General features: G+C 46.8%; 1 protein-coding gene across 2 annotated transcripts in view; it reads left to right on the top strand.

Annotated features, from left to right (window-relative positions):
- The window catches only part of SLC23A2 (solute carrier family 23 member 2), a 108151-nt gene that overhangs the window by 63107 nt on the left and 17353 nt on the right, over positions 1-27691 (top strand). For both annotated transcript variants that reach the window (XM_019805504.2, XM_034641727.1), the window contains exons 6-11: positions 9179-9267; positions 10286-10356; positions 11305-11486; positions 20609-20729; positions 21225-21381; positions 24506-24653. In XM_019805504.2, the coding sequence (XP_019661063.1) occupies positions 9179-9267; positions 10286-10356; positions 11305-11486; positions 20609-20729; positions 21225-21381; positions 24506-24653 (768 nt within the window). The remainder of the gene's footprint in view (positions 1-9178; positions 9268-10285; positions 10357-11304; positions 11487-20608; positions 20730-21224; positions 21382-24505; positions 24654-27691) is intronic.

Genomic DNA, 27691 nt, shown 5'->3' with positions numbered 1-27691 from the left:
TGCTGTTCCTGGAAACCTGTTTCATTCCATTAAAATAACCAGAACTGGTCTGGAACCAGTGCAGGCAAAGCCGACCTGTGTCTTTGCATGAGCTCCAAGCGCCAGCCAGCCCTAGGATGCCTGCAGTGAAGGCTCCTTTGGGGGCATGTCCCCTGGGTGGGGCTGGCTGAGGCCACACCATGTGTGCTGCAGACCTTCCTCCCTTCCCTGCACGACTCCCCCTGCGTGAAATGCTTTCCTTTCCTCTGGGGACGTGACTGTTTGGAAATGGTGGCGGTGGGTCTGAGCCCCTGAGCCATGTGACTCCTTTGGCTTTAGCGCTTCCCGGAGCCTCTGCCTGCTGGGGACAGTGTTCTGCCGCCTCCCTCCTCCCCACCCTGCCTTTTCCTTCTTCGTTCTGCCCTTTGACCTTGACCCCCTGCACTTCGCTTTCATCAAGGCCTTCATTGCTGAGTTCCCTCAAGTGAGGTTTCAACAGTTCTCATTCTGGTTAGTTTGTGATGTCAATCTGGGGAACTCCTCAGGCTTGTTCCAAGAATTAATGCGAAGCTTTGAAATCCGGAGAGATCAGGGCAAGTTTGTTCAGATGCCCCCGCCCTCCCCCACAATGTTAGCCAGCTAGCGGCAGCATCGCCTCCCTGGCTTCGGGGAGCACTCAACTGATGCATCACCTTGGCTGCTGCTGCCTCTTAAAACAGAGGCCAAGTCTCGGTACAGCTCTGAGCTTTCCTGAGTCCTCACCCCTCACCCCGGGTGTCAGTGCAGAGCCGGGGGTGAGGGAGGACCCTTTAACCCTGCCCCTCGTCTGCCACACAGCCCTTCCCTGAGGTGTGGCAGGTGCTGTGTTTGGGGGTTACCTCAAGAGGTGCCTGGGGCAAAAGACTGGGAGGCCTCACTCTGAGCTCTCCCACTAAAGAAAAGACTGCAGGTGGGCTGGCTCCTTCCGAGAGGAGCCCCTCCGGTCCATCACAGGCCTGCAGAGCCTTTCTTCGCTGAGAAATGGTAGGGATTGGGCCAAGAGCGTCCTTGTCCTCGTAGCTGATGCAGCAGCCTGTTCTCTAACCAGATTGTCCTGAAGAGGGTGCTCCCCTGTCTCACCTTCCTGAGTTCTTGGGTCCTGCACATGATGTGTACTCACTGAGTACGGCGTGGCCGCAGGATACCTCCAGCTCTCAGGTCTGGGGCTCTGAACTCTTAACTGTTCATAAAACTTACAAGGGTGGAGGGAAGCAGTGGTTAGACTGGGGATGGGGGAGATTGGGAAGCCTCCCATATTCTGTTTCCGTGCATGTATTTGGGGTGTACGTGCAGTTTTTGGAACCGCTTGGAAGTAGAGTTGTAAACAGCGTGCCAGCTCACCCATAAACACTCTCCTAGGACTGAGGGACCCCTGTGACCATGCACCACACCTGAGAGCACTGTCGTTCCACCATACCATCTAACATGCAGGCTGTTTAGTTTCCCAGGCTGTCCCTAAAATATCTTCCTTCGTGCTCCCCCACTTTCCTGAACCCAGATGCAGTCCAGGTCATGTGGCACATTGGTTTATTGCGTCTCTCTGGTCTCTTGATAATTAGCTGTCCTCACATCTTTCCTCCGTAATGCTTGTTGCCTTCCCGAAGTGCCCAGGCTAGTTGTCTTGTTGAACATCCGGTGGTCTGAATTTGTCTGATTGTGTCCTTGGGTGGTATTTGATTTTTTTCGATAATCCCCCTTCTCTGTTGTACACTGGGGGATGGGGCCAGAGGCATGGTTGATTCAGGGTGAACATGTTTGCCAAAATTACCATGCGGGTGATAGACTTTCATATTCTGTCACATGAAGCAGGCATATAGTAGCAGGTTGCAGGGTTTTCCCCTAAAAAAAAAAAAAAGACTATTTAACTTAAATTTTGGGTAGGAGGTTACAGAACTGAGAGCCAGTGAAAACTTGGAGCTAATGACCTTGGAGGGAGCTTTGCCTCGGTCCCCTAACCAGCTGTATTGGGGAGCTTTGGCCTCAGAGCTAGCATCTCTCCTGTTCCACTGTTTTCCAGCCTTCGGATAAGCTGCCTGGTCTCTCAATGCCCCCTTCCCTCATCTGTAAAATGGTAATTAATAATGGTGAAATTGTTAGCATCAAATGAGATAATGCCTGGAACCTGTCCACACCTGCCTGTTTGCTCTCATTATTTTAGTGGGCCTTCTGGAAGGGAAGGAGGCAGGCGGGTGCAGGTGAGGTGAGGGGGTGGAGGGGGATGCAGTGGGCAAGGGCTGGGCTGTCTGTCTGAGCAGCATGTCCTTGAGGCGGGTAGCAGGTGGTTGAGTGCACTCCTCGGCCACAGTCCTGCATCTCCTGGCCAGGATGGGCCCCTGAATCTGTCTCAGGCCATCAGGAAATGGTTAGGGCACTTCATCCAGCTCCTCCTGCAGCCTGAGCACCCGCTACCTCTCCACTGAGGCTGTTCAAGTTTAGTTCCTTCAACACTGGCTTTTCCAGGTGATTTCGCCTTCAGTTGACATGCTGTTTCTCTGTAGGTATTTTTGATGCTCCCAGGGACTAGGAGACTGGCAGAGCCCACTTAGTACATGTGGGGTTAACAAGTTCAGCTCTCCGCAAAAGTGTGTTAGGCTAACAAACTCTTGACTGGAAATAGTTGATACTATCACGCTTGACAAGGAGGTTATCAGAATCGTATCCAGCTAGCCCTCCTAAATTCCTGTGCTCTGTCGGGACAAAGCCTCCGGCTGTGAGCTGTGGCTTGGGAGGGAAGCTAGTTGGCTGCTTCCTGCCGAGGATCTCCAGGACTCTGTAATTGGAAGTGCTGACTGGCATAGTTCATCTAATTTTGGCATTTGCCTGTAGAACAAGAATAGCACAAACTTGAAGATAAAAGGTTACACTTGTCTTTAATGAGGAGGTTTTTTTTAATCAACTCAGAACGGATTAGAAATCCAAGTGCAAGAATCATGAAACTATATAAGTATTAGAATAAAACAAGGTCAAATTCCTTTATAACCTAAAAGTACGGAAAGACTTTTAAACTAGGACTCAAACCCCAGAAACAAAACAATAATAAATTTGATGACATTAAATATAAAAAATGTTTAAACTTTACATCGTAAAAATATACCATACAAATGACAAACTGGAGATAGTATTTGTAATGTATCACAGATAAAGTCCAACATCTCTAATATAGAAAGAACTCCTAAAGTCAAAGTACTTTAAAAAGATGCCAAAAATTATATAGGCAGAAGAAAAGGCAGAGGACATGAACAGGTCACAGTAAAGTCCTTCTCCCTATATAAGAATAAGTCAATTTATAATAAAAACAAAATGTAAACTAAAGCTACCCTGAGATACCACTTCTCACCTTTGTCAGATTCACAAAAAAAATTTTTGATGAGCCACTCTGATGGCAAGACTGTAGGAGAACAAGCATTCGTATACATTGCTGTCACGAGTGAAAATAGTTCAACCCCTATAAAGCAGAGTTTTCCAAGATCAAGAGTACATACGCATTTACCATTTGATCCAGCAATCCCATTTGTAGAAATTTACTCTGAAGATACACTCCCACAAAGGCAAAATAATGCCCAAAAAGTTATTTATTGCCATATCGTTTGTAATGGCAAAACATTTAACAACTTAAATGTCTATCTGTAGGAGACTGGCTGCTATTTGTACATCACACAGTATAGTACCATGCAGCCCTGAGAAAGAATGGGGAAGATCTCTGTGAACTGGCATAGAGTAAGTTCCAGGACATATAGGAAAAAACAAGTTGCAAAAAAGTGTGAGCGCATGCATGAAGGAATAAGGATAAGTGAGGAGTTAAGGAAAATGGTTATAGGGAGTAGCTGGGAGTGGGGCAGAGGGGATGGGATGGGAGTGAGACTTTCCTGGTATATCTCTCTATATGGTTTGATTTTTAAACTGTACAAATGTTCAACATACTCAAAGCATGAATCTAAAAAGATGAAGAAAAGCAAATCCTAAAATTGAATTACAGAAACACGTGAGCCTAACTATATGTCAAATTGCTAACCATACAGAAAATAATTCATTCACAGACTTCAAAACACAGTACTTTACATGCCCTGAATGGGTTGTATTTTAAGGACAAAATAGAAATCTTAATAGTCTTCTTTTAAAGATTTTATTAGAGCACAAGCAGGCAGAGCAGCAGGCAGAGGGAGAAGGAGAAGCAGGCTCCCCACTGAGCGGGGAGCCCGAGGCAGGGCTCAATTGCAGGACCTGAGATCATGACCTGAGCTGAAAGCAGGTGCTTAACCAAATGAGCCACCCAGGCGCCTCGAAATCTTAATAGTCTTAATGATCTTAGTAGTCTTGTTAGTAGGTGCTATGTGATGTTATAGGATAAAGCAAATGAAGTATGTTGATGGTGATGGAAATCAGGACACTCAGCGTAGGAAAAGGAGAGATACAAATATGGAAAGAAAGAAGGTAATCCAGGGGTACTGGGCTGAACTATAGGTGTCATTGTGACCCCACGATTCAAAAATGAATCCTAGCCCTGTTGACTACCTAAATGCCACCCAAGTAACCATGAGTGCACCTGGTGTTCCATCTTGGTTTCTAAATCCCGTTTTCCACTAAATTGAACTGGGCTTCCTGGAGTAGTAGACTGCAGGGCCAGGACTGAGAAAAGTGCATGTTGACCCTGGAGTATTTTATGCCAGAAAGCAAAGACCTGCTCAAAGAATAAGGTGGGGGAGAGTCATGTCATAAAGAAGGGGAACCTGCTCGAACAGGCTGCTTTGGGCAAGTTTTGGACAGTTTATAACAGCCATAGAAGTGAATTATAAAACTAAATGAAAAAGGAATTAATGCATCTACGATGATGTTCAAAAAATAAAAGGGAGATGAAGTTGAACAAAAAGACAAGTTCTTCTTTACAAAAGACCACTAATTAAATGTGGATAGAATGATCAAATGGAAAAATGTAGTTTTTAAACCTATGTAAGAATGTTAATAAAGCTACTGGGAATATAATATTCACACAGTGTAAGAATCACCCGATAGATAATTTATTAATTAGAAAAGGAAACGGGTCCTTTTTAAATGGAGAGTTCCAGCAGTCACTGCCCTAACCGGGCTTTCCCACCTCTTGGGACAACCTGATGTACCAGGAGGCCTCCTGATGGGATGCTCTAATAGGAAGTGCATGACACCCGAGCAGTCTCCTTGCCAGAAGTGTTTAGCCTGGGTCTAAACGTGACACAAGACAACCAAATGCAATATGGGAACTCCAGTTGGATTTGGGGGAGCAGAGGCAGGTATAAGCACTTTTATAAATAATTAGATAAATACGGCCTGAATGGTAGATGACATTGTTAAATTAATGTCATCCTTGGGTATGATATGGGAAAGTGCTAATGTAGGAGGGTGTGGTGATGGGTGAAATGGCCCAGCTTCTGTCAGGGCAGGTCCACATGGAGGGAGCTCAGCAGCACAGAGTGCTACGAAGGGAGCTACGAAGGCTGAGGTGCGTGCGCAGACCTGCCCTGAGCTGGCAGGTCACGCTGGAGCTGACGCGGCAGCAAGAGTGGGTCAGGGACGCACAGACCACAAACGGAGTCAGGCTACAGCCTGTTGGAGTGCCTTCTGAAAACATTTTGGGGTTAAGGTCGCCTTCCCCAGATCCTCCAAAGCGGTCCTTTCTGAGTAAGATTGCTCTTGCCTGCTGGCACAGGGTGGGCCGTTTGCCCTTGGTCTGCCTTGGCCTTCCGTTGGCCCCCACCCATAGTCAGGTGCCTGCAGTTCTTGGAGGATTCCTGGGGCTGCTGTGTGGCTCGCGTTTGTGCCTGTTCTTCCCTCTGCCTGGACTCTTTGTAGCCCGTCCCATGTGTGAAGTGCTTCTGGCCCTTTAGTTTAGGTCGGTGACTGCTCCTACAGATGTCCCCGGCTTCGTGTGTGGCCATGGCTAGCTGTGTCCTTCACACGGCAGAAACTCCTTGGCAGTCCAGGGGTAAAACGGTAAATCCCTTCACTGGTACAGGGGTCGTTACAGGGGTCGTCTGTCTTTGTGGTGCCAAGTGCCTCAGCTTCACCCAGAAATGATTGTTCAGAATGCAGATTGGAGGCCTCATCCGAGACTCTGATGAACCAGGCCTGGGTGAGATGCAGCGCCCCAGGGATCATGAACCAGCTTCCTGGCAACGTGTAGGGTAATTTGCAGAAATCATGGGCAGAAAGTCCTGACTTGTAGGGGAACACGCTTTGAATCCAAAGAAGGAGATCCTGGAATATTTCCTGGAGGAGATGGTATTTTCTCTGTGCCTTGAATGAGGAATAAAAATTGGGCGTTGGAAGTGAGTTGATGACTGAGAAGAGCAAAGGCTCAGAGTCAAGAAGCTGGAGTGTATGCCTGTGAAGCGGCAGGTGAGGAAGAGCCTGGGGCCCGGGGGCTCTGTTCTCCTGAGTTCAGAGGAGGCAGTGGGATGCCTCTGCAGAGTTTTAAAGAAAGTAAGGCTGAGGTTAGGTTTTTCTCCATCCTAAGTAAGGCTAGAGCCCAACATGGGAATGTGTCATGACAAAGGTGCCTGTCTGCTCAGATTTTTTCCTCTTAACATCTAGTGACACCATTAACCTTAAAAACTCATCTGCAAAAACCCACCACCTCTTCCCGTGTTTCAGATAATACTTTCCCTATCCACTGGGGCAGCAAACTTTTTCTGTAAAGGGACAAACAATAAACATTTTGGGCTCTGTGGTCTCTGTTGTGATTACTGGACTCCACCACTGTAGCCCCAAAGCAGCTGCAGACAACGGGCAAATAAATGGGAGTGGTGGAGTCCCGGTAAAACCTTCCTCCCAAAGAGGGGCGTTTGCCAGATTTGGTTCGTGGGCTAGCTTGCCAGCCCCTGGTGTAGAGAAAGGCACAGTCTGATTCGTTTCCCTTCCAGGCGCCAGAACAAAGTAAAAGAGCAGGCATTCCTGCCTACGTGGGGAGCCCAGAGACCCGAGGTGGTGACAGGCGTGTTACCGAAGTGCAGAGATGAGCCTTGGGCTCGGTCAGCTGTCTGCTGAGGAAGGGCTTCAAAAAGCCCCTGCAGCAGCTGAGAATATCTAGTGCTTTGTCGTCCCCCCATCTTTTTCTTGGAACATTGGCTTTGTATTTAGGGAAGTTCTTGTTTGATGAAATAATATGCTCTTGTCACAGCTTTCCCTAAGAATATTTCCATCAAGCCGCTCATTTATGCTGCCAGTGGTGGAGACCACCCTTAACTGCTGGGACACTGCTGCTGCTTACTATACAGGGGCCACCATCCTCCTGCTGGTACTGCGCGGGGCGGGCAGTGCATGCGTGGCTCAACTGTGAACGTGTGAGCCGGCCCTTCCCAGAGCATCCTGGGAGTCTGGGGCAGCACATGTGGGGGTTTCCTATTCCCACCCACTTTCAAAGGAATGCAGGGTTCCGGTTGCTTGAAATGAAGGAGCTTCTTTGCAGCTGTATTCTCAGGACTTTGGTCATGGTTAAGCCATAAAATGTTTGCCCTGAAAGGTGCCCAGGTGATGGTCATGTCCAGACGAGTTCAAGACTAGTTCGCGTCACCGGGAGTGGAACCCAGAGCTAGTCTTCACCTTCCTGTCCAGTGAGTCAACAGTGCAGTGTTGATTGTAGTATTCCCAGGACGAGGTCTCTAAATGCAATCCACATTACCTGGCCCTGGGATGTGTTGCTTGAAATCTGAAACGATAGTAAAGCAGATGTTATTTGGGCCATTTGAGACGGCATCCATTCCTGATTAGATGTTGTCCTCCCTTTGCCCTTTCAGGGCATTTCTATAAAGTTATCAAGTCAAACAGTGTTTTCCTTTAATATACATTCCCACTTCAGGTGACTTTCACTCCCACTTTTGATGGTACTGAGCTCTGGGCCCCTCCGGCAGGTAATTATAGATGGATGGTTGGTGGAGGGCGTGCCCGGGCGAGTGACTGCCAACATCGTATCTGGTCTGTACCATGCAGCCCGCCTCTACACCCTAGAGCCAGCATCCTGCCTACTCTCAATTGATCTCATTGCATGATTCAAACAGCCAGGAGAGCTAGAGAGCCTTGAGACCCTGTCTGGCTCAGAGAGGTTTGTGCCAGCTCTGGGCTTGTAACGTGACTACTTACCCTTCAGCCAGAGCCACCTCTCTCAGCCCACTTCCTGTTCCAGTCGGGGCAGGATGTGCTGTCAGAGCGCAGAGGGGTATGTGCCGGGTGCCCGTCCCTTGGCCAGGACGCTGATACAAGGCCGCTGGGGAGTATTTCAGAAGGATCTGGACATCTGGGAGTTCGGAGCCCTGCCAACAGAAGGAGTCATTTTTATATTTTACCCTGAAAATAATGTATGTTAAAAATAGCAATCAAGTTCTTATGTTAGCCTGTAAAGCTACCTTCATATGCTGTACACATTCAAGAAAGAAAAGGCAAAATCTTTTGAATTTGAGTAGCTCAGGTGTTCAAAAAGTCAAGAGGAAGTATCTGAAATGTAATTGAATGGTGTTTGGGGGTTGTAGGCAGGAGGTTTAACAGAGTCCACATGCTTTCTGGGTTCTTTGAAAATAGGGTTTAGAGCGCTCCCTGAGTTGTTTATGATTAAGCAGGATACTATGTCTCCTGTTGATTTGTAACTTAGTTTCCCGTTCCTCAGTAGCTCTAGATCACTAACGTGGTTATGACACATATCCTCTAGGATTTAGGGCAGCTTTTTGATTTACAAAATGGAATGACAGGGGGAGATAGATTTTTTTTTCTCTGTGATAATGATAAGGATGTGAAGGGGAGGAGGAGGAGGGTGGTAAATTGGAGGACGCACCGGTGTTTAAGAAGGAGCTCACAAGCTCAGGAGGAAAGTGAGACGCCCGACATCCCCGACCCCCGAGGGGAGAGGTGGTGCTGGCAGGGCCCGGTGTTGGGGTGCGGGCGCTGACCACAGGGCTTCCCCTGGGCCCGTGCCGGGGCTGTGTGTGGGGAGAGCAGCAGGAGGGGAGGACGGAGAAGCCGGTGGCCCTGGCCATGTGCAGAGGAGATCTATGTATAGGACCGGGGCTCTTTCTCCCGTGCGTGCCTGCATTTACTCATGTGCTGTGGGTCTATGGAAAAGACTGTTAAGCTGTCAAATCGTGAACTACCTCGGTAGTTCCTGATGCCGTGATCATGGTTTTGGTCTCGTTTCTTTTAGGTTACCCCTGTTTCAGGCCAGTGCTTTTGCATTTCTGGCCCCTGCTCGAGCCATCCTGTCTTTAGATAAATGGAAATGTAACACCACAGGTAACTGCAGTTATTTCCACGTATGTCATTGGGGTCCCTTAGCGCAGGCGATAGAAGGGAGGCCTGGACATGCTGCCCTAGGCAGCCTTAAATCCTTTTTGGAATCGGGCACAGAACACACAAACCAACAAACCGCTTAGAACACTCCAGTCTGTGGATCGTGTTTCTGTCTCTCTCTCTCTCCCCACTCGTTCATCCCTAACCCCAGAGCAAGTAAGGACCAGGAAGGACCTCATTTCTCTATGCTAATGAAATTGATAAACATGGGAATGGACTAGAGCAACGTTTGTGCTATTTTTCTGCCTCTTTCTTTCAGTGGATTTTATGAACCACCAGTAATCACTCTCTTTGCTGCATCAGCATCCCTTCTCTGAACCATCTCTGCTTTTGAAGGATCTGGCTGCTTTGGTTTTCTGCAAATGACTTTCATTCCCCTCCCCACTCCGATTAGTGATTACAGAGATCCTTAAATAACCTGATAAGGTCAGGAAAAAATCAGATGGGGGTTGGAGAAAATCAGACCTGTTGTACTCTCAAAATACTGTTATTTTGGTTCTAGGAGCAAAGTTTTCCAACCTTTGTTTCCTTCCTTGCTCCTAGGAGTTAGTTTGTGACCACTGATTTGATTTAGGAACTGGAAAAGGCCCTCTGCTTTCTCTCAGTTTTAAAAACCTCAGTCAGCAACCTTGCTCTCAAGGCATTTCAGTTAGCTCAGCTGCTTGCAAATGTTGGTCTTTGTGGGAGGCCGGCACTAGCAACGTGCATCCCCAGTTCAGTCAGCCTGTGACACGCTGGGAGCTCTCAGTCGGTGAATCAGTTTGGTTAACGTTAGTGTTGGGGAATCCACCTTTCAGTATGGTAAGCCATACTGTTGTAACTTAAATTTTAGTTATGGGTATTTTATACAAATATACTTAAAATGGGGAAGAAATTTCTCCTTACTAAAGAGTAAAATGAATATATCCTGTGAAACATCAGTGTCACTCCAAAAAATGTTGTCTTTGTTTTTGTTTTCAAGATGTTTCAGTGTCCAATGGAACCACAGAGCTGCTACACACAGAGCACATCTGGTACCCCCGGATACGCGAGGTAAAAGATGCACGTTGTCCGCTTCTGGCTTCTTTGTGTTTCTTCCCCGCCTCACTGTTGGCTGTGCCCGAGAAATTGTAGTTACTTGCACTAAGCCCTCCTTTTCCTTTTCAACTTCTGACATGTTTATTTCTGTTGTGAAATTAAACTTAGATGCCATCACCATAAAACAAAGCATGCAGAAATGCTTTGTGCAACCAGACAGTGTTGTTTCTTGCCCTTCATCCCTCTCCCCCCCACCACTGTGTACCCACAGACCAGACTTCCACCCTCTGGCGTCACCGGCCTGGGGGGTGCAGCTGCCTCTCAAGGAGCGACAGAGGCTGGCCTAGGGGCAGCAGAACTCTTCGTTCCCGCCTGCATTTGCCCGGGTGTGGGAAGAATTAAAGATACTTGTCTGCTGTGGCGCACTTGAACAGAACAGGGCACGGAATTCGTCAGCTGTGAAGAATGGCTGACCGTTTACCCAGATCTTCCCAAACCTGGAAGATCTTTCACCATTAGTTCAGAACAGGCACAGATACAGACGTTCTTCACAACAGAAGCATTCCTTTAGAATTTGTGTCAGTAATACTACCTTCTAAATGTCCCTCAGGGACTCATTCTAGAATTTGTGCTGGAGTGTTCTTCCGAGGCCGGTTTTGAATGTCCCATGTCTTGAGCACGAATGATGAATCTCTCACTTATCTGGGGAGGCAGGGAAGCTGTACGTCAGTCCGTGCGCGTTTCTGTAATGCTCCTATGTCAACCAGGTCATTCGTAGGTTGGCTAGACCCCGCTCACCCCACTGGTTTCTTTTGAGACCTCAGGAATTTTCCAGCTGCGTCATGCCTGTTAAATAATAACCCGCTACTTGGCAGAACTGTCCAGGGTGGTTGCAGGTGACGTTTACGGAGTCTACGATCTACAAGCAGTTCACGCTCATGTCTGTGCCCTCTCTCGTTCCAGATCCAGGGCGCCATCATCATGTCCTCCCTCATAGAAGTGGTCATCGGCCTCCTCGGCCTGCCGGGGGCTCTGCTGAAATACATCGGGCCCCTGACCATTACGCCCACGGTGGCCCTCATCGGGTTGTCCGGCTTCCAGGCGGCAGGAGAGAGAGCGGGGAAGCACTGGGGCATCGCCATGCTGTGAGTGCTCCAGACCACTTCGAACAGACTGTCAGCACCTCCCCTTCCCACCGCACAGACCTTAGGAGATAGGTTTTCTGTTTTTGTTTTTTGTTTTTTAAAGTAAGAATAGTCTGATAGTTTAAACTTGATTTGTTTCTTGCCAGGAAGTTATTGAAGGGTTTAAGACCCAGAGGTTGGGAAGTGACGTGCAGTCAAGGTATTCGAAAGACCTGTTTGGCAGGGATGTGTAGAGGGAAGGTTGTAAGGTTTCAGGCTTTAGGAAGGGGGTGTAAGATAGTGATGCCAGTACTTTTTAACTTTTGAGGTCATGTCATGCCAAGTCTCCTGCACATGAGTGGAAATACCGAGAAGCTGAATCCTTTAGATTAGACTCAAAAAAACCTTCCAGGTTGGCAGGAGACAGGGATGCTGCAGGTGGGGGTGTTGGCATTGAAGGAGACATGACTCCCTGGGTTCCTGCCTGTACCAGAGTCCTGCCAGTCACTGCTGGTCCTTCAGCATGGAACTGCAAGTCCATTAAAAATGTCACTTACCCCTTCTGTGTCGTCAGTAAAGACCTCCAGGACTTTGGTAATATTATAAGATTGATTATTAGAGCCATGGAACTCTGTATACCACAAATAGAACCCACATTCTTTTTGTGTGCCTGGAGAGCACATGTAAGAGTTGATCTTGTCATAGGGACATGGTGCAAAACCTGGAATTTTGCCGACCAGTGAACTTTCTAAGACAAAGTAAATGATAGTAGAAGGGCGTTTCCAGTTGTTTTTGTTTTGTGACGTCCTCTGTAATTGTTCAACAGCATGCTTGAGCCTCTGCATTCGTAGTGCTTTACCAAACACTCATACACATTGTGATTTAAGGTGGGCACCAGTGTTACCCCCATTTAACAGCAAAAGAAGCAGAGGCACAAAGATATGCAAAGTTAGGTGCCCAGGCTCTCACAGCTAGTAAGTGGCTGGGATGGTTTTCAGAGCCCAAATAGTCTGACCAGAATTTACCCTGTAACACTTAATCCTGCCTATCTGTGTTGGAACAAGTAAATTGTGCCCTTGCGTAATTCTAATCCCTCTATCCTTACAAATTAAGGTATGTGAAAATGTCCAGGATTGTTCTTAATTTTCTCATTTCACTGAAGGTTGGTCAGTATTGCCCACACCAGCATGGGTGTGTAGAAGGGCATGGGAGAATGTTTGTTCAGTGAAGTGCAGTAAGTTCCAAGAAGGAGAAAGTGTAATTACCATCATACAGTAAAATTAGAAACTGACAGCAAAAGGGTGAACAAAACCCTCAGACCGCTTAGAATCTGGAAAGCGCTATTATATAAATCACTCCTAGTCAGAGGGGAAATTGAAACTTCACAGTTACTGGTAATTGAGAAGATGATGATGAGAACCAGCCATTCCCACAGAGCAGTCAGAGCTGTTCTCAAAAAAACTCACAATCTTGGGGCGCCTGGGTGGCGCAGTTGGTTAAGTCTACTCATCCCTCTCCCTCTGCTCTCCCCGCACCACTCTCTCACTCTCTCAAATAAATAAATTTAAAAATCTTTAAAAAAAAACAAAAACTCACACAATCTTAAAGGCAAAGTACATGAGAGTTTATCTCTAGAAACTAGAAAAACAGGATAAAAATGAGCCTAATGGAAGCAGGGGACCAAAAATTAATACAGATACAAGAATAGGAAAGAAACAGAAGTAGAAAATCCCAGCGTTGGTTCTTTGGAAAACAGCATGTGGACACACTTCTGGCAAGGCTAATTGAGCAGAGAAGGGAGTGAGTGCACAAATGGAGGATAAAACCTTAGATCCAGGGAGGAAGAGTTCTAGCTATGCTCCCTGTCCCCAAATTTAAAAACAATAACAACAGCAAATTAGTAAAATGAATGGTTTCCAGAAAAGCATAAAATCCAAAATGGACTCCTTTTCACCCTGGCCACTAAATGTTGGGGTTCCTCAGAACCTAGTCCTGGGCCACCTCCCCACTGCATGCTTTTCCCCTGGGGGACCTCCTCTAGTGCACGGCCCCAGCAAGGCTCTGTTATGCTGGTGACTTCCACAGAATCCTGCAGCCCAGACCTCTGGACACCACACTTTAAGCCTAAGCCCTGGCCTGCACCCTCCAGGTGCTATGACACAAGACACCTCAGACTTCAAAGGGAGAAAGTGTCAAGCTTTTGACTCCCCCTCCCCCTCAAACCAGCCCCCCCCCACCATCTTGCTCTCAGGGCCACGACACAAACCCAGTTGATGGAAGCCAGAAACCCTGCAGTTGTCCCTGCCTCTTTGCTTTCTCTCTCTCCTTACGTGCATGTCATCTTTCTGCCTCACCTTCAGAGCCAGTCCCACCACTTGACAGTGCTCACCCTCAGTCATTGCTTCCACACTGGTCTCCAGCTTCTCTCTTGCTCCCTTCCTGTCCATTCACAGCCCTGTGAAGTGCTTGGCCACTCTCCACTCCTGTCTCCTTTGTTTGAAACTCTACTTGGACACAAGCTAGAATTTTGGAAGCTTGTATGTCTTTTCATTGTCTGTGTCTGAAACCTCCCTTGCTGTCCCTCGTTCTACTTACATCTTGCACTGGGCACTTGGGGCCTTTTCACTCTGGAATCTCAGACTTTGGGGGGGGTGGGTGGGAAATGTTCTTGAATATTATTTCATGGATGCCTTCCTCCCCTCCGTTCCCGCTTGTCTCGAACTTCTAGAACGTTGGACCTCCCAGACCCTTCCTCTGCTTTCCATTTCTTCATTTTTTTCTCTATTCATGGGAAAATTCCTCAGTTGTATCTCTGCATCCTCTGTCAAGCTTTTTCTTTCTGGTGTCATGTTTTTTAGTTTCCAGCCAGCTTCTTTTATACTTGGGACACCAGCTCTGTGAGGGTAAGGCTTCGGTTCAGCGCCGGTCCCCACGGCACCTCCAGCACCTGGCTCACCACCTGTCGCAGGGCAGGTGTTCAGTAATCACCGTGTAATAAGCGAGGGGAGGACTAGGGCTTGTGAGTACACCCCTGACTACAGGAAGAGGCAAGAATACTGTCAAAGGATTTTATCCCTAAAAAAAGTTCTGGGCTCCAGTAGCTGGTGAGTATATTTCAAGGAAGAGAGAATTCCTGCACTGGTTAAGTGGTTCTGGCACTTTGAGAAACCAGGAAAACTTCCCAGCCAATTATATCTAAATGGCAGATCCTGACAGAGCTAATACAAAAGGGAGAGCCTGGACCAGCATTTTCTTTACTCCCTAGAGCTGGTATAAAGCGCCAAGCTCAGTTCAGATATGTTTAGGTAGTAGCAGGCTACAGCTCAGCTTCTTTCTCTACTTGAATCCTTCTTGAGATCTTGTAAAATGCAAGTGTGCAGAAGGTTCTTTTCTGAAAAAGGCCTTAGTGTCCAGCTCTGCACACACAATGTATTTTTTTAGTGCCGTATCTAGTAACATATTTTGGAAGACTGTTCTTTGAAACATGGTTTGGGAAGATGATGCTATAGATAATAATTAAAAAGCCAGCACATTATGCATGTCATTTTAGGAACTCGAGGATGATTAAATATTAGAAAAAAAAATTTTTAAAGATTTTATTTATTTATTCGTCAGAGAGAAAGAGTGTGCACAAGCAAGGAGAGTGGCAGGCAGAGGGCAGGCTCCCCGCTGAGCAAGGAGCCCGATGCAGGACTCAATCCCAGGACCCTGGGATCATGACCTAAGCCGAAGGCAGATGCTTAACTGACTAAGCCACCTAGGCGTCCCTAGAAAATTTTTTAATAAGTTCATTATAGGCCCATGGTGGATTTAATTAATAAAAAAACATGATGACAACTAAATCAATCAAATGCAGTCTGTATCTCTGCTCCCAGCTGTTAGCATTTTGGGGATAGGAGGCTCTTTCATGAATAAGATTTTTAAGTGCCTCATCCTTTAATGGTGAAAGACTTAAATATCAGGCCTGACTGCTGCAATCAGAAACCAAGAGAAGCATGCTTATTATTACCAGTATCATTTAAGGTTGTTCTGGATGTGCTAATTAGTGAATAAGAAAATAAGGTAATATGGATCATTCCCAGAAAGGTCAGAGAGAAGGGAATGGTGACTTGCTCTTAACAAGAATTAAGAGACATTTCAGAACTTAATAACAATACTGTAGTCCTGGGAAGGATAGACATTGGTAGAGCAGAATAGGAGGGATAGAAATAGAACCAAGAAAAAAATTAATACTTAGTGTATGATGGCAGTCATATTGGAAATCAGTGGGGCATAGAAGAATTATGTGAGAAAAATTAGGTAATTATTTGGAAAAAATTTAGATTCCTAGTTTATATCAAATTACATTTCAGTTAAAGACTTAAGTATAGAAAGTAAAACAATAAATGTGCCAGAAGAAAAGCTACATAGATATTTAATCATGGAATGGGGAAGGTCTTTTTTTTTTTTTTCCTTTCTTAAAGATTATTTGTTTATTTTTGTGAGGGGTGGGGCAGAGGGAGATGCAGGCTCCCCGCTGAACAAGGAGCCCAATGCAGGACTCAGTCCCAGGACCCTGAGATCATGACCTGAGCCAAAGACAGGTGCTTAACCGACTGAGCCACTCAGATACCCGGGGGAAGATCTTTCTTTCTTTTTTTTTTTTTTTTCAAAGATTTTATTTATTTATGTGACAGAGAGACAGCCAGCGAGAGAGGGAACACAGCAGGGGAGAAGGAGAGGAAGAAGCAGGCTCCCAGCCGAGGAGCCGCCCGATGTGGNGAGACAGCCAGCGAGAGAGGGAACACAGCAGGGGAGAAGGAGAGGAAGAAGCAGGCTCCCAGCCGAGGAGCCGCCCGATGTGGTTCTCGATCCCAGAATGCCAGGATCACACCCTGAGCCGAAGGCAGACGCTTAATGACTGCGCCACCCAGGCGCCCCTGGGGGAAGATCTTTCTTAAAGCAGATACTGAAAAGAGAAAGATTGATAGATTTTTACTACTGATGCATTTAAAACTCCTATCAAAATGCACTGAAACTAAATTATAAATGAATCTAGGATATAGTTACAACAAATTCCATTAAAAAGGCTAATGTCCTTAATTTATAGTTTCACTAACTAAAGGAGAGAGTCTTGGTGGAATAATGAATGAAGGATATGATATGAGCAGCCATTTAACCAAATGAAGGACATATAAATAGCTAATTAGTGTGTAAAAAGGATTACCCTCCCCAGTTATCAAAATGCTGCATATTCACAGGAATTTTTTTTTTTTTTTAGATTTATTTATTTTAGAGAGCGAGCTGGAGGAGCAGCAGAGGGAGAGGGAGAAACAGGCTCCCTACTGAGGGTGGAGCCTGACACAGGGCTCGATCCCAGGACCCTGAAATCATGACCTGAGCCAAAATCAAGAGTTGGCTGCATAACTGATGGAGCCACCCAGGCCCCCTTCACAGGGATTTTATTAACAGTGGTGGTAGATCAGACAGTAGAGAGGCACTGTTAGAAACAGGTTCTCAGGGAAGGATAAATGGGGTGATATTTCCAACTCCAAGCATAGGTCCCGGATGGGAATCGTTTTTCTTGATTACTTTTCTTCTGTGCAGTTTTCAAACCTATTCAAAGATATAATGAACCCCCATGTACCATCACCACATACTCAAGTCTTTTTTCATCTCTACCCCCAAAATATATTAAAATTCTAGTCATTTGAAGTTTAACAGTAATTAAACAGGGAAATCTAAAATCATAGTTCCTCCCACACACAGCAACCCCTCAAAAAAACACAATGTCATGATTAACTAGTGAAAAGTTCGTATTTGCCCTGTACGCATAAATACGAACATGGTAACGCATGCAGCTTCCCCGGGATCATCTGCTTTTCACCAACAGTTTGTTGGGCTCTTTTCTCTAAGACCGTGGGTTTAAATCTACTCCATTCTTTGCAAAATCGCACAATGTTTAATAGTATGAAATAGTGTGGAATTTGTGAAACCATTCCCCAGTTGATACTCCCATGCTTGTTGTTTAAAATACTTGCTGCCGTGACCAATGCTGAAATACAAACTCTTATGTGTAATGTAAGGAATGAATGATAAAGCAAACAATGACAGTTTTTTATTTTTTTTTTATTTTTTATTTTTTTTTTATTTTTTTTTTATTTTTTTAAAGATTTTTATTATTTATTTATTCGACAGAGATAGAGACAGCCAGCGAGAGANGATTTTGGGCTCAGGTCATGATCTAAGGGTCCTGGGATCCAGCCCCGTTGGGCTCCCTGCTCAGTGGGGAACCTGCTTGTCTCCCTCTCCCTCTGCCTCTCCCCCTGCTCATTCTCTCTGTGAGTCTCTCTCAAATAAATCTTTTTTTTTTTTTTTTTTAAGTATAAGACTGTGTATTGCAGTGAGTAGCAAGTGGACATTTTTGGTATCTGGGTGGGATTGTAAATTCATCCAACTTCAAAGTATTTGCCAGTTTATATCAGAAGCTTTTTAATAAGGAAAAAATAAAAGAAAAGCTTTTTTAATAAGGCATTTACTGTTTGACAGATTCATTCTAGTCCTAGGAACCTGCCGTAAGGAGATGTGTAGACTAGTGCCAAGGAGGGGCAATCTATCACGGTTGTTTATGTTGCTCCCAGTGTCACACCATATGGAAACTGTGTAACAAGATGTGGTAGGTCCAAAGACGGAATGCTAAGTAGCCACTAAGGTACTCTTGCCAGTGTCCATCTGTTGAGGTTGTGGCATTAATAGGGGCTACAAGCTTGTTGGGAAGTACATTGTGAAGTATAATTCCATTTTGGGTCAGATGGTGACCTGTTTGTGCTCCATGGGCAAGGGTGATGTCAGGCACTCCCATGTCCCTCTCAAACCCTGGTGCCCTGGACCCAGTGACGCCCTGTAAGTATCCAGGGAATGGAAGCTGTTCAGAATCTATAGGCCGGAATGATTGTTACCCAGCTGGGGTGATGAGTGACCTTCAGGATTTTGTCTTTCTTTTTGCTTATCTGCCTTTTATAATTTTCCTACATTTTAGTCTGCATTGCTTGCATAATATTTGTGAGGTAAAAGGTCAGCAAACCAGTGGTTGGACAGAACCCTGGCCTGAGCACCTGGGGCTGGCTCATCCTTTCCTTCTCTGCTCGGCCAAGATGTGTGAGCTCGGGCATGTCCCCCACCTCCGAGCGTCTGCTGCTGCCTCTCTGTGATGGAACTGCCTGCCCTACCTGCCCCACAGGCTGTTTGAGGATAAATATAAATTAGAAGGGGATGGGTTTTAGAGTGGCAGGAAAAATGGGGTGTCATCGCCTAGTCCACTCTTTGCACTGCCAGATTTGGCCTTCCTGGAATTCTCTATGTGTCCCTCCTCTCCTTACAAACATGCTTTAAAAAGTGAACACCACAGTGCAGGCAATAACAGGTGCATGTTGCCTGAAATAATGATGATAATAGACTTGGGGCCTTTTGGGATCTCATAGTGTTCACTTCGAAATAAATCAGCACTTTTTTGGAACATGAACATTTTGTTGATCTAAATTTAAAGTAAACCAGTTTTAGTACCTATCATTACCATAACATTTTTTTAAAAAGACTTTATTTGTCAGAGAGATAGAGCGCACACAAGCAGGGGCAATGGCAGGCAGAGGGAGAAGCAGGCTCCCTGCCAAGCAAGGAACCCAATGTGGGACTCGATCCCAGGACCCTGGTAGCATGACCTGAGCCAAAGGCAGCCGCTTAACCGACTGAACCACCCAGGTGTCCCACCATAAAACATTTTTTTGTTAAACTTCACCACCCCGAGGGAATTGGAATAGCTTGGGCACCGTGTATATTTCCAACCTCAAACTGGTACTGGTTCGATGACTTTGTGTTTGAGCTGAGACCCCCATCACCAGGTGAGCAAAGCACTTGGGTAGATGAGGAGAGGATGGAGTAGCATGGCCTGTTCTCCAGCTGGCTATAGACCACGGGCCTCGTTAGGAATGTGACGGTGAGGCTGTACTTGACCAGCTGTCAGCGGAGCTGATAATTCCATCTCCGCAATTGGAGCTGTGCCCAGGAACAATTAAGCTGGGCTTTGACTGAGAACCCACTCTCGTGCCAACTCTCCCTCAGGTTGTGAGAGTGAGTCCCTGTGGGTGATGAAACACATCGTTGTAGACCTTCATTGTGTCAGCGGTGGGAAACCATCCCACACCTGGCACGCTTGGTAGCAGGCAGATGAGGACGTGTCGGGTCCTGCCGCCGGGGACTCACCTGACGTCGCTGCTGCCTATGATCCTCAGTGCAACTGGGTCAGTAGTGTGGGGCTCAAGGTAGAGCACCTTCTGAGCCAGCCCCAGCATCCCTGCTCTTAGGACAGTGTGGCAAAGCAGTTCAGAGCCCAGGTGGTAGAGCTAGACCTCCTGGCCCGCCCTGCAAACTCGGGCTGCGTGATCCTGGACTGCTGGCTTTGTCTGTTTGGGACGTGGATGGTCCTAGAAGCTGCTGCTGCAGAAGGCTGGGATGATGGGCAGGACGACCTTCACGTGATGTCTGACACACACAGACCTCTCAGGAATTAGCATTAATACTTAATTCTGTATGTAGCCTTCCTAAATGTTGAAGCTTTTTGCTTTTTGAAGCAATTTATGCTCTTGATACATCAATCAGAAAACACAGGAAAGTAGAAAAGTCTCAAAATATATTGGCCCCTGTAGCCAATCCGTGGGAGCATTTTGGACCCCATCCTCCTTACCTGTTTGCACGTGTGCCTGCGTGTACGTGCCCGTGTGGCAAGTGCTTGTGTTGTAGTTAATTCGTGGTGGTCATTATAGTGTGCATTGTCTTGTATGTGGTTATCTTTTCCGCTTACACAGTGTGAGCATCTCTCCTGAGTATGTGCATTCTTCAAGTTTTCTTATTCTGTTAAGGAAAATTTAGCCGAAGCATTCATATGGCAGTTTCATTTAGTATCAAGATATACTTTGAACTAATATCTTTCCCAAAATGGCATTTCCAAAAGATAGGATTTCCCGAGTAACAGTTCAGAGGACTAGCAGCTTTCTAGAGAAGTGAATTGACGATATATGGTCAGTTTTGCTGTTGAAGTTTTGAGTGTTATTTTAAAACACAGACGGACAGCCTTTAACCTAGTTTATTTTTTCTCTCTCTCTCATCAGGACAATTTTCCTAGTATTATTGTTTTCTCAGTATGCCAGAAATGTTAAATTTCCTCTCCCAATTTACAAATCCAAGAAAGGATGGACTGCATACAAGTTACAGCTTTTCAAAATGTTCCCTGTGAGTAGTCACTTCTGTTTTTCTGACAGTATTGCCTTTGTTTATGTGAAAGGAAGTTTTAAGCAGGTCTTCTTAGAACTAGGTCGGGGTGGTAACATCAGGGTACTGTTGACCACAAAATTGTCATAGGCTTAAGGTTTACCAGCAGCAGAAGGTTCTGATTTGAAATCCTTTCGGGAGTGTGAGGGAAGACACTGTTCTTAAGACAGAAGGAGATCTGTGTTCCCATGGCCTCAGCAAGCACATTGTCCATTATTCTTATTTTCTAGCCAGGCTGGGGGTTAAAATAACTTCACCTCCATAAAACTGCTCTCTCTAAATGTGATTCCATTCAGGAATAGGCTCTCAGCAGATCTGTAGTTTGTTTTCTTCTGGAAAGTACTGACTATGGCGGAAGTTCTGGGGTAGGACATCGAGACTGTAGGAAGGTGTGTGCTTTGCCAGCATCCACCACCGCTGTTGGCCTCACGGAGCTTTTCCCTTCGACCATTTCAGATCATCCTGGCCATCCTTGTGTCCTGGCTGCTCTGCTTCATCTTCACAGTGACCGACGTCTTCCCTCCCGACAGCACCAAGTACGGCTTCTACGCTCGGACGGACGCCAGGCAGGGTGTGCTTCTGGTAGCCCCGTGGTTTAAGGTCCCATACCCGTGTAAGTATTCTGGCGGCCAGAGGGAGAGGGGTCAGGAGCTCACGAGAGCCCCGCTTAGAGAGAATGCTCTGCAGCTTTGAAAAGCCTTCTTTGTCCTAGAATGTCCCATGAAGGTCTTACCGTTCAGAGGATTTGGCAGCGGACAGGGGGAGGCCCTGTCCCCAGAGGGCTGTCCCTAATGCTCAGAGACCCGCCAGCACCCTTCCCAGATGAGCTAGTTCTTTTGGTTCCCCTGGGATGAAATCCTGGACAAGGGGTCTCTTGCCAGGGTTGAAGAGGGCAAGTACAGAGCTGCATAGTACCGAAGCCGCCCACACAGAGCACGCTTGAGTCGGAGAGGCCTAAGATCAGCCAGCCGGCTGCTCAAGCATGATGAGATTTGTGTAATCTTTTAATGGGTGGCTATAATCTTTGTTTTTTATTTGGTCACAGCTGTCAGAGGTAAACTGATACTCACCAATGGGTGGAAGATGGCTCTTAAGTTATAATTTAAGTGTTGGGTAACCCTTGGCAAGGTGTGTGGGGTGGAGGGTGCAGTCCCAAGCTGAGGCTGGATTCACGCATAATACTTTCTAGGCCCCAGCCCCAGAAGTGACTTGCATGAATCCAGTGGTTAATGGCTTGGTTGTTCTGTTGTAAAGACTCTGTTCCTGTCACTCGGACCTTTTAATTAGAACCGAAAGCTGACCTTAGTCGGGTTTGCTGAGTTATTCCCCTGCGTAGCAGCCACATCTTCACGTTTTATGATGATAAGGAGAAAAAGCAGGAAAAGCCAAGAATATTAAGGTTGGGTCAAAGAGAACTGTTCCAAGCATGTTAAATTACAGTGATGTTGGCAGTTGTTCCTTCATTCGTTGACACGTCTATACTTTAAAAAGTTTATTCTTTCTAAAATAACATTCTCATCAGATCATATGTTCTAACGATGTATTTATGTATACCTATCGCTTTTCCCAAAAAGAGAATAAATGCATTTGTAAACAGATGTATAATCCGAGATAAAATGAGATTAAACTGGTTGGCGGGGCGGTCAGGAGGAGGTGCGGGAGGCAGGTAGGAAGAAGCCCCACGGCACATGCTGGGAGGTCTTCTCTGCTACACAGGCCGGTCCCAAGAGGAGCACAAATGAGGAACACAGGGCGGGCTGTTGGGGAAGAGCGGCTGCGCATGTGCTGAGAGACCGAAGAGATTTCCCCGGGGTCCCCCGGCCTGTGCACGAGGGGGCGTGGCCGAGTGGACCCGGCACTTGGCCCCAGGATGGCAGCCTGTGCTGTGAGGCTCCCCTTCACCACAGCCCTTCACTGCCGCGAGCTGCTCCGTTGCCACAGCTCCTGGGGCAGAAAGCCACCCCCAGAGAGCAAGAGGGTGCACTCTGACAATTTGGCTTAGTCTGGAGACAGGTTTTCAGCTATCTACAGCATTAGTCTGGAGACAGGTTTTCAGCTATCTACAGCAGTGGTCTTTAGTGTTTAGTGTGAGAAAAATTGTGAAAATACAGATTTGGGGACCAAAATATCAATAGTCCTGAGATTGAGAAACTGCTCTAAAGAAGCAACATAAATTAAGCGTTTTAGTTAAAAGGAGAGATGAAATAACAGTTCAGACAGAAGGCTGGAAGCCAAGAAGATTTACACACACACGCATACACACGCACGCGCACACACACACTCACATGTGCACATGCACGCATGTAGTTGACTCTTGAACAGGTAGGGGGTAGTGGGGAGGTTGGTGCACCCCCACCCCCCCACAGTCAGAAATCCACGTATAACTTTCTTCTCCAGAACTTAACTACTGAGAGGCTATTGTTGACTGGAATTCCGCCTTACTAATAACGTCAGCAGTCAACTAACACGTTTTGTATGTTATGTGCTTTATGTACCGTATCCTTATAAAAAAAAAAGCTAGAGAAAAGAAAATGTTATTAAGAAAATCATAAGGAAGAGAAAATACATTTATACTACTGTACTGCATTTATTGGAAAAAACCTGCAAGTAAGTGGACCACTGCAGTTCAAACCTGTCTTGTTCAAGTGTCAACTGTATATAGAAATGATCTGAAGGAAGAGGGATCAAAAATTTAAGAGTACAATTTAAAATGTTGAAGTAGATGGAATAAAGATTTTAAAAATCAAAGTTGAGGGCTGCTGGCAAAAGGGAAAAAAATAAGAGAACAGAGTAAAGAGACTAAGAAATGCAATTTCTGAAGAAACAATAAATGGCAAAATAAGTATCCCCCACCCCCAAATCAAGACACTAAAATGAAACCACAAGGCTGTGTCAGTAACAAGGTAACTATATGAAAGATTATTTAGAAAATACAAAATGTTGCTGGATAAAGAAATTACCGGCATGGGAAAAATCTGCTCCAAACCCACCCGGGAATGCCGTGTTGACCAAGCACACCCCATCTGGTCCCAGGCAGGAGGAGTCCTGCCCTCGCACACATCCCAGGCTTAGCTGCACACCTTACTTCCTGTCCTCTTTCTCTTCCCAAACCCAGGTTCCCTTGTGTGGCTCGTGTGGCAATCCAGATATTCAAGATACGGTGATCTGGGAACTTCTCTTTGCTTTCCTAAAGGAAATTATTTAATTTTCCATAACATGGTTTACTTTAAAAAAAAAAAAAAAAGAAATCGTGCCGATCTTACATTAGAGGGCTGTCTGTATCTGGTGCTGTGCTTTACTGCTGGGATTTAAATTTAGTGGGTGACTTTTCACTGATTTTTTGTTTAATGCCGCCCCCTGGGCAAGATCACCATTGTTTTGTGCCATGCTCTGCACAGCAGGGTTAAAAATCTTCTTCATACAAATATCCCATCCCAACAGCATTTCCTACCCCAGCAGGCTGTGTTAAATTGTAATTTAGTAGACACCGAGCGTGGCTTTGAAGCAGGAAGAGAGGCATCCTCCTCTTCTAACCACTTTCTTTTTCATAGAGACAGAGAACAGACCAGTCCTGATTGTGGCCATCTCCGTCTGACTCAGGAACTGTCCCCAGGCATCTAGGGCACTGATGCATGACGTTTAAAAATAAACAAAGATTTTCCCTGAGCCTCGGAACTGGGTGTGTCGTGTAGAGTCCTCCGATGTCCTGATGACTTTGGCCTGTGTTCCTTCCGCAGTTCAGTGGGGGCTGCCCACCGTCTCTGCGGCCGGTGTCATCGGCATGCTCAGCGCAGTCGTCGCCAGCATTATTGAATCCATTGGGGACTATTATGCCTGTGCAAGGCTATCCTGTGCCCCGCCGCCTCCCATCCATGCCATAAACAGGTACGTTCTTCAGAAAATGGAGTCCTTCTTGGGCCCAGTGCCCCATCACTTGGCTCTTTGGTTGATCCTGGAGAAGAAAAGGATTTTCAGCACGGAAGCAGCCAGGCATCAGGGCTCTTTATTGGTTGTCTGTCCTTGGACAAGGCACTGCCCCCATTTTGCTCATCTGTAGCATGGAGGGCAATTCCCACCCTTCCTTCCGTCTTGACAGTCACATAAGACACTCTGAGACCGTGCCAGACCTTAAACTCACCACAACAGATGTGAGACACTGCCGCTGTTCTTTGCTTGATTTAGGGTCATGAATGGATGTCCCCTTTGATTTCTTCTTTTCCTTAACTGTTCTTAAGGGTACATGCTGTGTCATCTATTCGCAATTATAATTCACATATAGAGAGGCAAGAAGAGCAGGAGTAGGTACAGTCTGCAGAATTTAGAGACTTATGGTCTGTGGGGTTTATCTTCTCGACACACCTGGTCTTCAGTTTCTGGATGCTGAGAGCGAATTGGACGCTGTGGAGGCCTCAGAGAAGAGCGCAGATCACCACCCCCCCTTGCCCAGCCAGCTGCTGCCCTTCCAGAGGGATTGCATGTGATGAGATCCAGGGGCCTGGTGTCTTAGCATGTCTGGCTTTGGTGCTGTTAGTGTTCACACTCCTGGTGTTCACAACTTTCTCTAACGGATGTTGCACATGATTGAGTTACTTATACATCAATTGTTTAAAAAGTTCTGATGTTGACAGAATTACAAAGCATTTCCTTCCTGATGAAACTATTAACAGTAAAGGAATCAGGTCAGCAGACAGCCCTCATTTGTCTTAGATCCCAACAAATGGCTCTGTTTTCTGGCTAAAAGCCTTTAATTTGGAATGGTTTTTAAACACCTGTGTCCAACGTGGGCTTCTCACAGTCGAATGAGCGTGGGGGATCTTGTTAAAATGCAGGTTCTACTTCAGCGGGTCTGGGGTGGGGCCCGAGACGAGGCGCTTCTGACCCCTCCCCGGAGTGCGGAGGCTCCCGGCCACGCACGTCGCCTTTGGGGTGCAGCCACTTAGAGCATATTTCAGAGTGTTTCCCCCTTTGAATGAATGTTTCTCTTTCCCCCATTCCTTTACATTTTAGGGGGATTTTCGTGGAGGGTCTCTCCTGTGTTCTTGATGGCATATTTGGTACTGGGAATGGCTCGACTTCATCCAGTCCCAACATTGGAGTTTTGGGAATTACTAAGGTACAGCTATTTTTCTAATTAAATGGTTGGGCGTCTAAGTGTTGATTCATTTCATCGATGGGTCTAACCACCGTGAATTCCGAAAGGAAGGCTTCCAGTTCTGAGATCATCTCCCCTCACCCCCAATCTCCTTTTTCTCATTGATGGGTTTCTGGAATGCTGGTGGAGGTCTCCCTCCCTGGGTTGCCTGGGCGGCCAGGCACTCAGTGCTGTCACTGCTTCATGGGCACTCTACAAATACTAAGCACCAATCCTGTGCCAGGCATCTGTTGTAGGCACTTGGGGTACAACAGTGAATAAAACAAAATTCCCGCTGTTGGTGTTCACGTTCTAGACAGAGGAAGACAAACCATGGACAGTAAGCGTAGTAAGTATTAAAAAAAACACAGGGCAGGAATGGGTTTTGGGAGTGAGGCCTAGTAAATGTTAAATAGGATCAGGCTGAGCCTCACCGAGAAGATGACCTTGAGCAAGGACCTGAACAGGGCAGGTGGAGGGAGCCAGGCAGGCCCCCTGGGGAAGGGCATTCAGGCCAGGGACACGGCCAGTGTGAAGCCCTGTCATGAGAGCAGGGCCACATGCTGCCCATCAGCAAGGAGGCTGGTGGGGCAGGAGCCGAGTATGGGGGTAGTAAGAGCAGATGATGTCCTCCAGGTAATGGAGGACCAGGTCATGCAGGCCCCGGAAGCTTCCAGAGAATGAGGGAAAGGGCATCCCCTGGGCTGTGGCTCCATCAGGGTTTTGTGGTTTTTGGGGTTTTTTTTTTTTGTTTTTTAGAGAGCGAGAGGGGGCATGTGCTTGCACACATGCATGTGCGAGTTGGGGGGCGGGGCAGAGGGAAAGAATATAAAGTAGGCTTCATGTCCGGTGCCAAGTCCAATGTGGGGCCTGATCCCACGACCCCAAGATCATGACCTGAGCCAAAATCAAGGGTCAGACGCTTAACCGACTGAGTCACCCAGGTACCCCTCCATCAGCGTATTTTTTAAGGCTCACTTTGGCTATTATGATGAGAGTGGACCTCAGGGTCAGGGCGGGAGGTGGAAATGGGAGCAGGAGACGGCACTAGTTCTAGATGTGAGATGATCCCACTCCTTACAGGAAAATGTCACTCTTACAGTAAAGAATGTGGTTTAAACCAAAGCAACAGAAACCTTCTGTTTTGGAGGAAATCTGGCGCGGACTTCGTGGATTTGACAGGCCACAGCGGGTCCCCCAGGCCGAGTAGGGTCTGGGTCTGGAGTCCTCCCCATGGGTCTCTCCACCCCTCTCTACACAGACCTGTGACTGCCCCACCCCACAGTCCAGCTTCTGTAAGGAACCCGCTCCTAGGCGTTTCACACTTATTACCGAGCTCTAGATCCCAGTTGCCTTGGCCAGGGCGCACTGCTGTACGCTGAGCAGCCAGAGACGGTTAGAACCTGGTCGCCATCTGGGATGTCTGTGTGCGCCGCAGGTCTCCCTCCCCAAGCCCTGTGTCCTGAGAACTAAGGGGCGAGCTGCAGCCTTCTCGAGCTATCTGACCTCTGTAAAATTAGAAATACCCCCCCTCCCAGCTCTCTGTAAGATTCTATAACCAGACAAAAGAAACCAGAGACTGTTTGGTTCATCCTGACTGTGAGTCCAGGTGAGAAGGGAGCATGGTCCTGACACATTCGTTTCCCTGGAAGTTGGCGGGGCCTTCGCAGAGCCCCGTGTCCTGTGTGCATACAGCCTTGTGGGGTGCTCCCAGCGCCCTCATGCCATGTGGCATCGCTAGGTTCTGGCACTGCCCGTGGGGAGAAGCTGATGCCGAGCACACAGAACTAAG

This window comes from Ailuropoda melanoleuca, chromosome 13 (genome assembly GCF_002007445.2).
Source record: "Ailuropoda melanoleuca isolate Jingjing chromosome 13, ASM200744v2, whole genome shotgun sequence".
In the NCBI taxonomy this organism is placed as follows: Eukaryota; Metazoa; Chordata; class Mammalia; order Carnivora; family Ursidae; genus Ailuropoda; species Ailuropoda melanoleuca.
The sequence above is the reverse complement of the archived record's forward strand: the minus strand, read 5'-3'. Positions and strand labels throughout refer to the sequence as shown.